The 14767-nt window shown below is 59.7% G+C and overlaps 1 protein-coding gene across 2 annotated transcripts in view; it reads left to right on the top strand.

The window, feature by feature from the left end:
- The window catches only part of SLC12A7 (solute carrier family 12 member 7), a 97438-nt gene extending 83082 nt beyond the window's left edge, over positions 1–14356 (top strand). For both annotated transcript variants that reach the window (XM_061573118.1, XM_061573120.1), the window contains exons 17-25: positions 845–949; positions 1568–1736; positions 2610–2805; positions 2962–3131; positions 4272–4403; positions 5132–5239; positions 6461–6720; positions 7829–7962; positions 8491–14356. In XM_061573118.1, the coding sequence (XP_061429102.1) occupies positions 845–949; positions 1568–1736; positions 2610–2805; positions 2962–3131; positions 4272–4403; positions 5132–5239; positions 6461–6720; positions 7829–7962; positions 8491–8582 (1366 nt within the window). In that variant the 3' untranslated portion in view covers positions 8583–14356. The remainder of the gene's footprint in view (positions 1–844; positions 950–1567; positions 1737–2609; positions 2806–2961; positions 3132–4271; positions 4404–5131; positions 5240–6460; positions 6721–7828; positions 7963–8490) is intronic.
- The last annotated feature ends 411 nt before the right edge of the window (positions 14357–14767 follow it).

The raw sequence follows: 14767 nt of genomic DNA, 5'->3' as shown, positions 1-14767 counted from the left end.
CTGTGTGTGTCTGGGTCTCTGTGTGAGTCTATGGGTCTCTGTGTGGGACTACAGGTCTCTCTGTGAGTCTATGGGTCTCTGTGTGAGTCTATCGGTCTCTGTGTGAGTCTACGGGTCTCTGTGTGGGTCTACAGGTCTCTGTGTGGGTCTACAGGTCTCTGTGTGAGTCTGTGGGTGTCTGTGTGAGTCTATCGGTCTCTGTGTGGGTCTACGGGTCTCCGTGTGGGTCTACGGGTCTTTATATCAGAAATCAGAATCAGAAATCAGAAACGGTTTTAATCGCCATGTAAGTTTGCACAAACAAGGAATTCACTATGGCGGGACGGTGCATACATTGAACAAGTAGGAATCTTAACTTATATAAAAGGTATACACTCTAACTATACTAATGTTACAAAGTATAAGTAATACCAAAGGGCTAAAATCTTAAAAATTATGAATAAGTAGACCTTATAAAATGCGAATGTAAAATGTTAATTAGCCGTATTAAACAATCTTAAAATACAAAAATACAAATAAGATTACACGTTGTAAGTATGGAACGGTGTAATTATGTAGATAAAATGTTACAGTAAGTGTAACAGTCATTTTAAGTGTATATAGTGCCAGGCGTCGCCGTGTGAGCCCATGCCCCCGCACGGGGTGTCCGTGTTCCACCCCAGTGGCCTCTGTCGCATCCACCGTGCTCCCCCTGCCCTCGCGAGTTCTCCCGTCCTCGTGGTGGTTTCCTGCTCTGACCCTCTTGACGCCTGTGCGCGTGTGTGCGCGTGTGTGTGCGTGTCTCTATGTGTCTGTGTGCCTCTGTGTCTGTCTGTGTCTTTGTCTTCATCTTGTCGTCCGGCAGGGCGGAGAAGGAGTGGGGGGACGGGATCCGGGGGCTGTCGCTGAGCGCCGCGCGCTTCGCCCTGCTGCGCCTCGAGGAGGGGCCCCCGCACACCAAGAACTGGAGGTGGCCCAGCGCCTCACCCAGCGCCTCACCCAGCCCCTCACCCAGCCCTTCACTCAGCCCCTCACCCAGCGCCTCACCCAGCCCCTCACCCAGCGCCTCACCCAGCCCCTCACCCAGCGCCTCACCCAGCGCCTCACCCAGCCCCTCACCCAGCCCCTCACCCAGCCCCTCACCCAGCCCCTTACCCAGCGCCTCGCCCAGCGCCGCCACCGTCGCCCGCCACCATCTTCACCACCATCGTCACGGTTGCCATCATCACCATCGTCGCCGCCACCGTCGCCACCATCGTCATTGTGATTGTCGCCACCATCGTCACCGTCGTCATCATCGCCCACCGCTGCCATCGCCGCCCCCCACCATTATCGTCGTGATCGTTGCCGCCATCATCGTCGCCATCGCCACCACCGTCGTCATCGTCAACGTCATCTTCAACGTCGCCATGACCGAGTGCGGAATCAGAATCTTTATTCGTCCTGGAGAAATCCGATGAGCTATGAAGCTCTTTCTCACAGATGTCTAGTGGGGGCGGGCGAGTGCGCTGCCGCCGGCTCCGGCCGTGTGTCCCGGGTCCACCGGCCGGGCCCGACGCCCGCTGAGCTTGCGCCCGTGCCCCCGCAGGCCCCAGCTGCTGGTGCTGCTCAAGCTGGACGAGGACCTGAACGTGAAGAACCCGCGCCTGCTCACCTTCGCGTCGCAGCTCAAGGCCGGCAAGGGCCTCACCATCGTGGGCTCCGTCATCGAGGGCAGCGTCCTCGAGACGTGCGGCGAGGGGCAGACCGCCGAGCACGTGAGGGCACCCTCACCACCCTCGCCACCCTCTCCACCCTCACCACCCTCGCCACCACTCGCCACCGCTCGCCACCGCTCGTCGTCCTTGCCAACATCGCCACCCTCGCCACCCTCCCCACCATAACCACCCTCGCCACCCTCGCCACCCTCGCCACCCTCCCCACCATAACCACCCTCGCCACCCCCCCCACCACTCGCCACACTCCCCATCACTCGCCACCACTCGCCACCACTCGCCACCCTCGCCACCCTCGCCACCACTCGCCACCCTCCCCACCACTTGCCACCCTCGCCACCCTCCCCACCACTCGCCACCCTCCCCACCACTCCCCATCCTCCCCACCACTCGCCACCCTCCCCACCACTCGCCACCCTCCCCACCACTCGCCACCCTCCCCACCACTCGCCACCCTCGCCACCGCTCAGCCACCGCTCGCCACCACTCTTCCTCCTCCTCCTCCTATCTCCATACTCTTCCTCTCAATCCTCTTCCTCCCTCTGTCCTCCTCCCTCTTCGTCTCGTCTTCATCTTTGTCCTCTTCCTCCTCCCACCTCGTCCTATGCTCCCTCCCTCCCGTGAAAACCGCGCACGGCCAAAACATACGATCGGTAAAACCGTGTTCGGCGAGGATTTCCCGTCACCGTCACCGTTATCTTCCTCGTCATCGTTTGCGCCGTCTTTGCGCCGAGCGTGCGTCGTTCGACGGGCGACGGCCACGCCGCTCCGCCCTAGACGGCAAAACGGCCGCGCGCTTTCAGTTCCCTTGAGCCGGCGGTCTGCGTAAGGCCGAGGGGGCGGCCCCGTCGCGCACGCGCTGCCGCGTGCCTCGTCCGACGACTCGGCGGGTGCGCCGTTGCTGCCGCTCCGCAGACGATCAAGCGGATGATGGACATCGAGAAGGTGAAGGGCTTCTGTCAGGTGGTGGTCTCCTGCAAGGTGCGCGACGGCATCTGCCACCTGGTGCAGTCGAGCGGCCTGGGGGGCCTGCGGCCCAACGCCGTCGTCATGGGGTGGCCCTTCGGCTGGCGGCAGAACGAGGACTCGCGCACGTGGAAGACCTTCATCGGTATGCGCGTGCGTGCGCGTGTGTGCGTGCTCGTGTGCGCGTGTGCGTCGGTTTAACACGTAGGCTTTCGCAACCAATATCATCCGTAATACAGGTCGTGTTTTTGGTTAGATCGCGTAAATATAAATGTTTCGCTAAACCGTTGTGTCCGTGCAGAAACGGTGCGCATCACCACGGCGGCCCACCACGCGCTGCTCGTGGCCAAGAACATCGCGCTCTTCCCCGGCAACCAGGAGCGCTTCGCCGACGGCAGCATCGACATCTGGTGGATCGTGCACGACGGAGGCATGCTCATGCTGCTGCCTTTCCTGCTGCGGCACCACAAGGTGTGGCGGTGGCAGCGGTGGTGGTGGTGGCGACGGGGGCGGTGGTGGTGGGCGTCGGTGGTGGCGGTAGCAGTGGCAGTGGCGGTGGTGGTGGCGTTTGTGGCGGTGGCGACGGTGGTGGTGGTGGGCGGTGGTGGTGGTGGCGTTTGTGGCGGTGGCGGCGGTGGTGGTGGCGTTTGTGGTGGTGGTGGGCGGCGGTGGTGGTGGCGTTTGTGGCGGTGGTAGCGGGTGGCGGTGGTGGTGGTGGCGTTTGTGGCGGTGGCGGCGGTTGCAGTGGTGGCGGTGTTTTCTGATTTGTCGAGGAATGGGACCGCTAATTATCCATCTGAGTCATCGATTGCCGAAGCGATCGCCTGTCCCCTGCTCCCACTGGAGCCGGGTGGTCCACACCCAAGCAATCGGTTGCATGCGACCGTGAAATGGCTTGCGTGTGGACGTCTCTGCAACTGGTTGCTCACAGTGGAGAGAGGCACGGCTGATGGCTCGGGTGGTGGTCCCGGTTGTGGGATGCGGTCACACCGGGGCGCTGTATAAATCTACACACGGCTTATCGCAGTCACTGTTGTAGCAGTAGTAGTAGTAATGTTTCGTAATACATCTTCTGGGGTTCGGCATAATGCGGTGAGCAAATCTGCGTCGTTAGGAGCCCTCCTCCACGCGACGCAGCCACGCGTGTACTAATTGTGTACTAATTGTGTACTAATTGTGTACTAATTGTGTACTAAGCGTGTACTAAGCGTGTACTAAGCGTGTACTAAGCGTGTACTAAGCGTGTACTAAGCGTGTACTAAGCGTGTACTAAGCGTGTACTAAGCGTGTACTAATTGTGTACTAAGCGTGTACTAATCTTATACTAAGCGTATCAACGGTGTCATTTCAGTGTGGAGGGTTGCTGTGTCCGTACGTATGTTGAACTTCTTTTGACACCGTGCGTAGCTAATGAGAGGTACGGGGGAAGGATGGCAAACTCAACTGGTGTGGCACAACCCCTAACGATCGACGCCGAGAATCGCTGCGAGTCGCGTCGCGTCGCGTCGCGTCGCGTCGCGTCGCGTCGCGTCGCGTCGCGTCTACCCTGCCCCCCCCCCCCCCCCGCCCCACCTCACCACCCTCTCCCCCCGCCTCTCGTGCGCACCGCAGGTGTGGAAGAAGTGCCGCATGAGAATCTTCACGGTGGCGCAGCTGGAGGACAACAGCATCCAGATGAAGAAGGACCTGGCCACGTTCCTCTACCACCTGCGCTTCGACGCCGAGATCGAGGTCGTCGAGCTGGTGAGAGCCCAGCCCGGGCCTCGCGCGCCGCTCGCCGCCAACCACGAAACTGCTCAACGCGATCGTTTCGCTGCCTGCTCCGCGGAATTGAGCTGGGGGTGGTAGGGGGCGTGGGGGGGGGGTGGGGTAGGTGGAGGTCCTGGAAAAAGCTGATAACCCACGGGTGGTGGTGGTGGTGGTACGGCCGCCCCTCCATTGTCCCGCGTCTGCAGTCGACCCTTTAGCGGGGGGCCGCGTTGCCCCCCTCAGGTGAAACGAAATCTCGGGGGGGTGGAGGGGGCAGCAGCAGCCGCCACCCACCCCCACTCGGCCCGCCTACGGGGGAGCGGTATTCGCTGCGCGACAGCCGAACCAATTGTTTTTGTTCATTTCTCGGAGCAGGAGAGAGAAACCAGTTGTAACGTTGGCGGGTTTTTGTTGCTGTTGTTGTTGCTGCTGCGTCTATTTGGCCGCGAGGCTGAGAGACCGTCGGCTCGCCTGGGTCTCCGTCGAGGGGGGAGATATTCGCATCTCGATGGGTCTTACCCGATTTAAAGCAGCCGAGCCGAGTCGCTACACTCGAAGCCGGTGCAGTCGGCCGTGGCTTGGGCGGCTGAATCCTGGATTCGAACCCAGGATCTCGGCTGGTCTCGGATGTGCCGTCTCTGACCTCCGAGCCTTTTTTAATTTCTTGAAAGCAATTGTGAATAATTAAAAAGTTACTGACGCGCTGTGCTTGTGGCGCGCAGAACGACAGTGACATCTCGGCCTACACCTACGAGCGGACCCTGATGATGGAGCAGAGGACACAGATGCTGCACCAGATGAGGCTGTCAAAGTCTGAGAGGCAGCGAGAGGTGAGCAGACCTCGCCACCATTCACTCATTCATCCGTTCACTCATTCATCCGTTCACTCATTCATCCGTTCACTCTTCCATCCATTCACTCATTCATCCATTCACTCTTCCATCCGTTCACTCTTCCATCCGTTCACTCTTCCATCCGTTCACTCTTCCATCCATTCACTCTTGCATCCATTCACTCTTGCAACCATTCACTCATGCATCCCTACATTCCTCCATCCATTCCCAGTCATTCTCTCTACCACTCTCACACACTTACACGCTCACACACTAAAGACACTCCCTCTCAACCTCACAGACGCAGGCACGTGTGTCTGTGCGTGCTGCTCAGGCCCACCCGCCCTCTCGCTCGCACGTTCTCACACTCGCTCATACACCTGCTCGCCCACGTGCGCACGCACGGTGCGTGCGCGTAGGGAGCGGTGGCGCAGTGCCGAACGCGCTACGCCACGAACCCGGCAAAGAATCGAGTTCAATTCCCGCTCCGAACCGGTCCTGCGCCTCTCCTAGGTCGACTCGGCCGTAAATGAGTCCCTGGTGCAGTGTGTAAACATCGCCACTGGGGTCGACAAAGGCCGCTGGGTGTGGTGCTGGCCACCCACCCCCACCCTCTCGTGCGCCGTGCCGGCCTTCAAAAGGCGTCGCTCGCTCACAGCACTTGCCCCACGGTCTGTTTGGGCTACACGGGGGGCGGGATCTTTATCTTTGCCTTAAAACTCAACTTTTTTTATATATTATCAGGTAAGGCCCACCGAGCTATGTAGCTATTTTTTCGAAGCGACCTGGCCACAGATGATAGCTCAACCAAGTGGCTTATCGTGTGGAAATGTATAGCAGCCAAATACTCGCGTGATGTTGATTCTAAATGTGGAGGGAAAAACCGGAGGACCCGGAGAAAAATACACGCGACCACTGGGAGAGAGACACCGCAAACTCAAAAATATACAGCAGGTGTCAGGGGTCGGGATCGAACCCACGATCTCCTGTATTTTTCCTCGCTTAATACAGTAAATTCAGCTGTGACGGTCCCACCTGATGACGGAGACTTGTGTTGCCTCCTAAACGTCCTGATTTATTATTTTATTTCTATTATTATTTCTATTATTTAATTTATTTTTACCTACGTGACTTTACCGAAAAAACCCTAAGAGTATGAATCCTTGCAGTCACGAAAGCTTCAAATCTAGAGGGAGTTAACGTCTCACTGCCGCTCAGGCCCAGATGGTGAAGGACCGCCACCTGCTGGCGCGCTCGGAGAGCATCGTGTCGGAGGACGAGGAGTCGGAGGCGGCGACGGACGTGGTGCCGAGCCCCGAGCGCGTCCACATGACCTGGACCAAGGAGCGCTACGAGCGAGCTCACCGGCACGCCGCGGCCGCCGCCGCCGCCACGGCGCAGCAAGCGCGCGCCCAGGACGGAGCCGCCGCCGGCGTGGGGACGCCCGACGGCTTCCGCGACCTCCTCAACATCAAACCGTGAGCGCCGCCACACCGCGCCACGCGGGGGCCAGTGCACCGCCTTGCACCGCACCGCCGTGCACCGCAATGCACTATACCGCACCGGTGCACTGCCTTCTGCACCGCAGCATTGCACCGCATTGCATAGCACCGGTGCACCGCATTGCACTGCACCGCATCGCACTGGATCACTGCACCACATCACACTGCGCCGCACCACCGCATGGCACCAGAGCACCGTGTCGCACTGCACCGCACCGCTGTACAGGCGACTCCCGCACCGACGACCTAATTGGTCCCTGGACGAGGTCGCAAGTCGAGCCGTCGTAAGTCGAAACCCGTTAGATGCCAATAAAGTAGCAAAATTGACGACGAAGATAAATGTCAATAACCCTAACGAACATTTATTGTAACTTAACATAACTTGTGCAAACAATGATTGAGTAAAAACAGAAACTTAACATTAAAAAATTCCTTAAGTATTTCTCTGCACGTGCATCACATTTCCTCTTCTCGGACAGCGGTAGCGAAAGGCGAAATACATTTCAAAATTTTAAGAAAATTAACAAAAAAGTGGTTTTGCGAAAGAGATTCTGCTGCGTTCGCTCTCGCTGGAGACTGTTGGACTGCACTGTACACACGCAGACAGCGCCAAGTCTGCGCTTGACATGCGCAGATTCGTCACGTCGGTAGCAGTTGATCGTAGATACGAGTTTTGGTCGTTACCGTGGGGATGTGATTTACTTTAAGAAAGGTCGTAAAAGTGGGGGGTCACCTGTACCACACTGCCTTGCACCGCATCACTGCATCACGTTGCACCGCATTGCACCGCATGCGCACCGGACTGCAGCGCCACGATACCACACCGCGTCTTACTCGCGCGCCACACCCACCACTGCGCTGGGGTGTGGCTGCGGTCGCCAAAGATCAAACCTCGCACTACGCCGGCTCACCCTCTCTCCGAGTCTTCGCCGGAAAACCGTAAACAAAGAAACATCGCCGCTCGACTCGGCACCATGCAGACACAGAAGACGACGAGGGACGACCCCCGACCTTCCGTCGTTGAACTTTAACCTCTCTCCCTCTCCCCCAACCGCCCCCCTGTCCGCCCCCTGTGACCCGGCAGGACGCAGTCGAACGTGCGGCGCATGCACACGGCGGTGAAGCTCAACGAGGTGATCGTGAGCCGCTCGCACGACGCTCGCCTCGTGCTGCTCAACATGCCCGGCCCGCCCAAGAACCCCGACGGGGATGAGAATTGTATCCTTGCGACGTTCCGCGCGGCCGAGCTGGTCTCCTCGATGCAGCCGCTGGCAGGGTTCACCGGCTGGGTTCACCGGCTGGGTTCACCGGCTGGGTTCACTGGCTGGGTTCACTGGTGCGGCTGTCTTGGCTAAAACTGTACGCGTTGTTTTTATAATTGCTGTCGGTTGTTTCGGCGGCACCAAAGACAGAGATCCCCCGTGTAGCCTTAAAAGACTGTTGGGGCAAGTGCTGTTAGCGAGCAGCACCCATGAAGGCCGGTACGGCACACGAGGGGGTGGGTGGCCAGCACCATGCCCGAACCGCCTTTGTCTCCCCAGTGGCGATGTTTACACACCGCACCAGGTACTCATTTGAGGCTGAGTCGACCTAGGGTAGGCCCAGGACCGGTTCAGATAATCGTCACCGGTGTTGGCCGTGAGCGGGAAACGAACTCGGGTCGCCGAATTCGTAGTGCGGCGCGCGAACCACTACGCCACCGCTTCCCCACCAGCAGTTTGCCTTGACCCCTGACCCCGCCTGAAGACATGGAGTTCCTGGAGGTGCTCACCGAGGGACTGGAGCGAGTGCTGCTCGTCCGAGGCGGCGGTCGGGAGGTCATCACCATCTACTCGTGAGGTCGCGGGTCACGAGGTCGCGACGCCTTCCCCCCCCCCCCACACCATCTTCCTGCGCCGCCACGTTCCCCCCTCGCCCCCTCGTCTTCTGCGACACGTCTGCGCTCCGACTCGCGTGTTTGGTGCCGCGTCGTCGTAACGAGCTCTCGGCTTTAGGATTTCTCTGCTTCCGCTGCGGCTGACGGTCCGCCGTCGAACGGTGGACTTTTCGATTGTTTTTTTTGTTTCTCTCGGAAACTCCGCGTCTGTGTTGGCGGTCGCCGACTCTGAGAAAGCCGTCCGTCCGTCCATCGTCGCGTCAGTCCGTCCGCGCGTCCGCACGGACGGACGCGCGTCCGTTCGCACATCCGTCCAAATCGGCTCGGCAGACACCGGGTCAGATCTGACCGAGGCTCCAGACTCTGCCAGGCCGCGGTACCTACGTTGAGCTTCTTTCGCACCGCCGTACGTAGCCAACCGTGCTCATCGGAGGTGCGGGGGAAAGACGACAACGCTCAACGCAAACCACACCGGCCGCCGCTACTCGCCCGTCTTTCAACATCGCCCCCCGCGCGGGAATTGCTCTGTGATCGATTGGCGCATGGGGGTCCTGTGGATGGGGGGGGGGAGGGCCTGTTTGTTTTGTCCGATCGTTGACGTTGGTCTTGGTCTGGCCGGCCGGATCCTGGGGGAGGGGGGCGGTAGCCTAACGAAGGGAATGCTCTCTTTGTCGTTCGTCACACACGTGTAAAAAATACTTTTATTTCGTAGCTGCTGCGCGCACACGTTGCCCGCAGATCCCTCGCGTCGCTCCGCGTTCCGTCGCCGTGCGCCCCGGCGCCCGCGGGGGTTGTGGGGGCTCTGCTATGTGGAGCAGTTCGTTGGTCGCCGGCGCAACCATCAGGTTTATAAGATAATAATAATAATAATATATTTTTAAAAAGTCACGACCATGTAGTTCCTTGGTTAAGACAGTCGCCAGCTTCGGGCGAGGTTTTGCGATGCACGGTGGGCGTGAGAGGCGGCGGCGGCGGCGGCGGTGGGGGGGGGGGGGGCTGGCAGAGTTTTCATCGCGGCCGTCGCGAGCGCTCGTTGTTTCCGGCTCGGCTCGCGACGTCCGCCTGCCGCCGCCGTGTTTTTTGTTGCGTCCTTCCCACATGCGGCGTGCGGCAGTTGGTTAAAGTGGCAGCAAACCCACGGGCGACTCTCGCGTCGCAACGTGACGTCGCTGATCGCTCGACGTCAACTCCTAAAGGCGCGCGCCCTCCCAAAATCTCTACGTGCACTTCCCCCCGCCCCCAACGTTATTTATTTATTGTTACACCGCTCGAAGGTCTCGGATGTTTTGAACGCCCCCGCGGTGTTCAGCGGCGTCCTCCCCGCGAGAGGCGACGGCTCCCTCGCCGCTCCCCTCGCCCGTCCCTCGGCCGCGGGGGGGGGCGGGGGGGGCGAGCACGAGTCGTGCCGGATGACTAATTGGGGCGGACGGAGATATTACGATCAAAAAAAGCGAAAGGGGTGGCCCCTGTGGATGGGCCGGACTCTGAATCTCAAAGTCTTTACTTTGACCGCAGGAGGAATCCGATGAGCTGTGAAGCTTTTGTTCACAGGTGCCCACGAGCAGGTGCACCGCTGACTCGATGCTCCTGCTCGGGGATGGGAGTTGGGGTTAGTATCAGCTGTAGGCCTGGCTACGTCTGGTGTGAGATTGGCTTGGAGGCCAGGGGCTCGGGTGTAGCGCCAGAAGCAGCGGCAGCATCAGGTTGGAGAGGGATCGGGCCGCTGCTATCGCCTGCACGGCTCGTTGGGCAATGCTGCCGTGGGTGTACGAAGGGGGGTTGGCACACAAGTTGAGGGTCGGCGCCGCGTAGCCACGCTGCCCATGGCGACGCTCCCGCCGTCTTTTGCGATTCGTCGTTTTCTCCACCCGACCCCCCCCCCCCCCCCCGACGTTTGTTTCTGGACTCTCACGGCGGCGATCCGCGGCGTTTTTATTTTTGCGGCGCGCCGAGGAGGGAACCTCGCAAGCGGCTCCGGCCAAGGTGCACGGGGCGGGCGAGGGGATCGCGGGCCTCACGTTGCCAGTCGCACTTGTCAGTGTTGGCAAGTGGCCTTCTCGTTACTTCAAGGGGGTGACCTCTCCGGCCGTGGGCTGGCCTCGCCCTCGTTGGGGATCGTCGGTGCGGTGCGGCGTGGCTGCCCGCCCGCCGCCGATGCTCCGTGGATTGCCGCCGGTCGATTTGTCAAGAAACGAAGCCGCTGCTCCTGACGCGCAGTTGAGCGGGGACCGTGCCGTGCCGACGATCCCCGAGAAGGGCGAAACCTATGCCACGATCTGAGCCACGAGGGGCGGCCGCGGAGGGGTGGCGGGCCAGGTGGCCGTGCCACCATTCCGGTGGATCGTCACGATTTCCGGCGATCGTCGCGATCCGATTCGGGAAGGCCAGCGGAGGTGCACCGAGGGTTGGTGGATCGCACACGCGCTCGCGATTCTCCCTCCCTGTACCCGGCTTGCCGCGGGCCCCAACTCGGCAAGCCACGGCGTGAGCCTTGGGGGAGCTCCGACGGCGAGCGAGGTTCACGACGGCACGCGCAGTACCCGGCGAAAACCGCCGCATGCCTAGGTGGATGCACAACGGGGTCGGCACTTAACCCTGAAGAAGAACGCACAAAACTTGAATGACGTCGAGCTTCAGATGTGGAATGCTGTGCACTAAAGAGACGGAAGTGGAACGTCGAACGGGTTTCCGAATCGACGCCGGTGCACGTGTTAGGCTTTTTGAAGGCTTGGCGGATTAAACCGGGATCCCGAACTTTACCCCCCCACCTCACCCCCCTCGGCGGGTCTTGATGCGGCCCACGCGATGACGACGTTGCCCCCCCCCACGCCCCCGAGTGATTTGGAGCGCGCCGTTGCTCTCGCTGCGATTCTTGCGTTTGTTCGTTAAAAAAGACGCCCCGCGAGACCGCCGTTTTTGGACGGTGGCTTATTCACGGACGTTTCACGGGCCGGTCTCGTTGGCGACGAACGTCTCCCAGTGTTCTCGCCCGATTATATTATTTTTTAAAATATATCCTTTTTCCATCGGCCGTCGGAGCTCCCGCAGCGCAACTGCCAAAAACCTTCGCGGCAGAGTCCCGCGGCCGCCACATCGCCAGCGACGGAGGCCGACGGGAGTTGTTCTTTGGGCCGTTTTGTGGACGCGCGTGTCCGGCCCGTTAAGCGTAGTTGCCCGCTTGCCGTGTGCCCCGCGCTGCTGCGTAAGGGATGGGCTTCGGCGGTGCTGTTGGTCGTGACGTTTGTGATCCGGGCATTCTTTTTTCGCGGCTGCAACGCAATCGCGATTTTATGGTCCAGTTGGAAAAACCTTTCGCGGTTACAAACAAAAGTTTTAAAGAAAAAAATATATAGAGATAAAGAACTGGGGACCAGGAAAGTTGCATCAATTTGTTCTGCTGTCCCGTTGCACTTTTTAGTTATAAAACGCTATTTTTTCTGTCTTTGCGCCAACACGCAAGTGCCCGTGGCGTGACCCGCCACGCTGCGGTGCCGGGTCGGCTGCGTTCCTGTTTGTCCGTGCGTAGGCCTCATCGCCTCCGGCTGTGCTCGGCGTCTTGGTCGTGTTCGCGCGAGGCAGCGAGTTGGTCCACGAGTCCAGGGCGGGCGTTTCACTCGTCCAGTACCACCTGACGTCGGCCATCGCTCGCGTGGTTCCTACTTTACCCCGCGTGGCCAATCGCGTGCCTCGCCATTTGAAACGAGCGTCGTTGGCAAATCAATCGTAGCCAGTTCTAGAGATGGGTCCTACGCGAGCTTCGCTACCTCGGCTCGTACCAAATCTCCGCGCTGTCGGGACTAAGTGAGCGGTGAACGTAATGGCAAATTGGAACGTTGGCTTCTTCATAATCGCAGTGAGCAATAACGAAACAGGGTAATAATAACCGCGTGGCCCAGAGGTTGACGCGTCGCCACAAGTGCCCAGCGATTCATGCGGGGAATTTACCAAAGCGTGCAGCCTCCTCCTCCGCAGACATTAAAGGCCTCCCGCCACCCCCCGCCGGCTGTCCTCGTTAACGTGGTCCCTGAGGACGTTCACCGTGTCAGAATCACAATGCGAACGATTTATTTATACCGGAGGAGGAATCGGAAGAGCTATAAAGCTCTACCTCCCCCCCCCCCCCCCCCCCCAGGGGCACGTGGTCAGATTCGTTAACCGGGGCCGTCCCCCCTGGAGGGTGGAGAGACGAAAGTGCCCCCCCCCCCACACAACAGGGCCTGCGCGTGTGTGTGTGCGTGTGTGCGAGCGTGTGTGTGTGTGCGTGCACGTGCGTGCGTGTGTGTGCGATCGCGTTTGCTTTTCTCTGTGTCGCGAATAAGGTGGGCGGCCGTGGTCTCGCAGCCGAAATGCGGTGAAGTGACCCGCGGCTACAGCGCAGGGGTGAAATTCGCTCGTTGGCGTCACACCACCCGCGGACAGGCCCCCCCCCCCCTCCGCCTTGCGGGCCGAGCGATGAGCACCATCTCTCCGTGGCATCGCCGGCAGTTGGGGGGGGGGGGGCAAAACAAAATAAAAAAATCGACTCCTCGCAGCGCGCCCGCGATATCGGCAGTAAGGACGCGTCTGTCCGTCCGCGTTTCCGCCCCGGCGCATTTGGGAGAAGGGCGTTTTTGATCTTGCGGATTTGCAATGTGGCCCCGTGCGTCACTCTGAAAGCAGCCCTTCGTTTTTAGATCCTCCGCTGGACGAGGGCCTCCCACCCCCCCACAACCCTCCCCCCCTCCTCCGATGCAGTGCAGGTTGTGGATGATTGTACGACCGTACTTCAGCATGCTGCATCGGTGGTTGGTGGTGAAGGGCCCCGGGTGGTGGTGGAACGCATTTTTTTTATTTTAATGCCTTTCTTTTTTACTTACGACAATTTTTACGAGGTTAATTTTCAACAAAAAAATGGGAAAATGTTTGCAATACAGTCGCGAATTTTAGACCAGGAGCAGGGGGTGGGGTGGAGGGGTGGGGTGGGGGGTGTGGGGGACCCTACGTACCCACAACTTCAAGTCTCGAGGCCCCACGGCCCACGCGAGGCCCCTCCCACTCGGAAACGGCCCACAGGACGCTGCCGCCGCCGCCGCCGCACCTCCCTCCACGAGCTCGTCAGCAGCACTCATCGGGTACCGGGGGGCAAGGGGCGCGGGGGGGAATAATCGCCACCCGGCAACCGCTCCGTGGCGCAAATTCCTCACCCGCCCTCCGGTCACTTCCGTCATCGCCAGGGCCTCGACCTGACTCGCGTGCGCGTCGCTACGGCTCAGTGACACGGGCGTGGGGGGGCGGGGGCGGTGTGCGCGTGGTGGTCGTTGCGGCCGCCCCCGGTTTTTGCGAGGTCGGCAAGAGATTCCTCGCTCCCCGTCGAGGAATGTTTCGAGAGTTGTGCCGTTTGCAGAACGGGGTGACGGGCGTGCGAAGCGCGGCGGGAGGATCTTTAACTTTCGCAAAGAGGCGGTGGGAATGTTGATGTGCGTGCGTCTGTGCGTCTGTGCGTCTGTGCGTGCGTTGCGCGAGCGAGCGGGGCGGTCGCTCCGGCCGGCTTTGTTCACGTGCTTCGGTGTCGCCGTGTTGGTTTTAGCACGTTGTTGTTGTCGTCGTCGTTTCGTTTGATGTCGTTTTGTAATTACAGTACAGTATATATATTTTTACAGATTTTTAGTGCCGTCGTCGCCGTGCGTCCGCTTCTCTCCGTTGAGCATTTTGAAAGAAAAACCTAAAATAAAATAAAAATGCCCCCCTTTGTGTGTTTAGGATTTTTATTCTTTAAATCGAGTTTTGGATTTCTGGAATGGTTCGATGTGTGCGTTTCTATCTCATCGCGTGTGTGCCTGTGTGACTGCCGCTGTGTAGAACTGTCCGCCTGTGTCTGTGCGACTGTGTTTCTGTCTGGGTCTGTGCGTCCGACTGTGTGTGTCAATCCCATGGTGCACCTGGGTTTGTCCCGGGACCTCCTGCCAGCGAGCCTTCAACACTTGACGTGGCCTCAAAGTGCACCTAGCCTGGCACAAGTGCCGTGGTGACGTCCCCCGCCACTTAGTGGCGAATGGCGGCTGTTGATGCTGTGTGACCTGCTTGACTCTGCCTCAAATGAATACCTGGTGCGGCGTGTAAACATCGCCACGAGGGAGACAAAGGCAGCATGGTGCTGGCCACCCACCC

This window comes from Lethenteron reissneri, chromosome 52 (genome assembly GCF_015708825.2).
Source record: "Lethenteron reissneri isolate LAM-NWPU_2019-01 chromosome 52, ASM1570882v1, whole genome shotgun sequence".
Taxonomy (NCBI): Eukaryota; Metazoa; Chordata; class Hyperoartia; order Petromyzontiformes; family Petromyzontidae; genus Lethenteron; species Lethenteron reissneri.
This window is presented reverse-complemented; position numbering and strand designations above follow the sequence as displayed.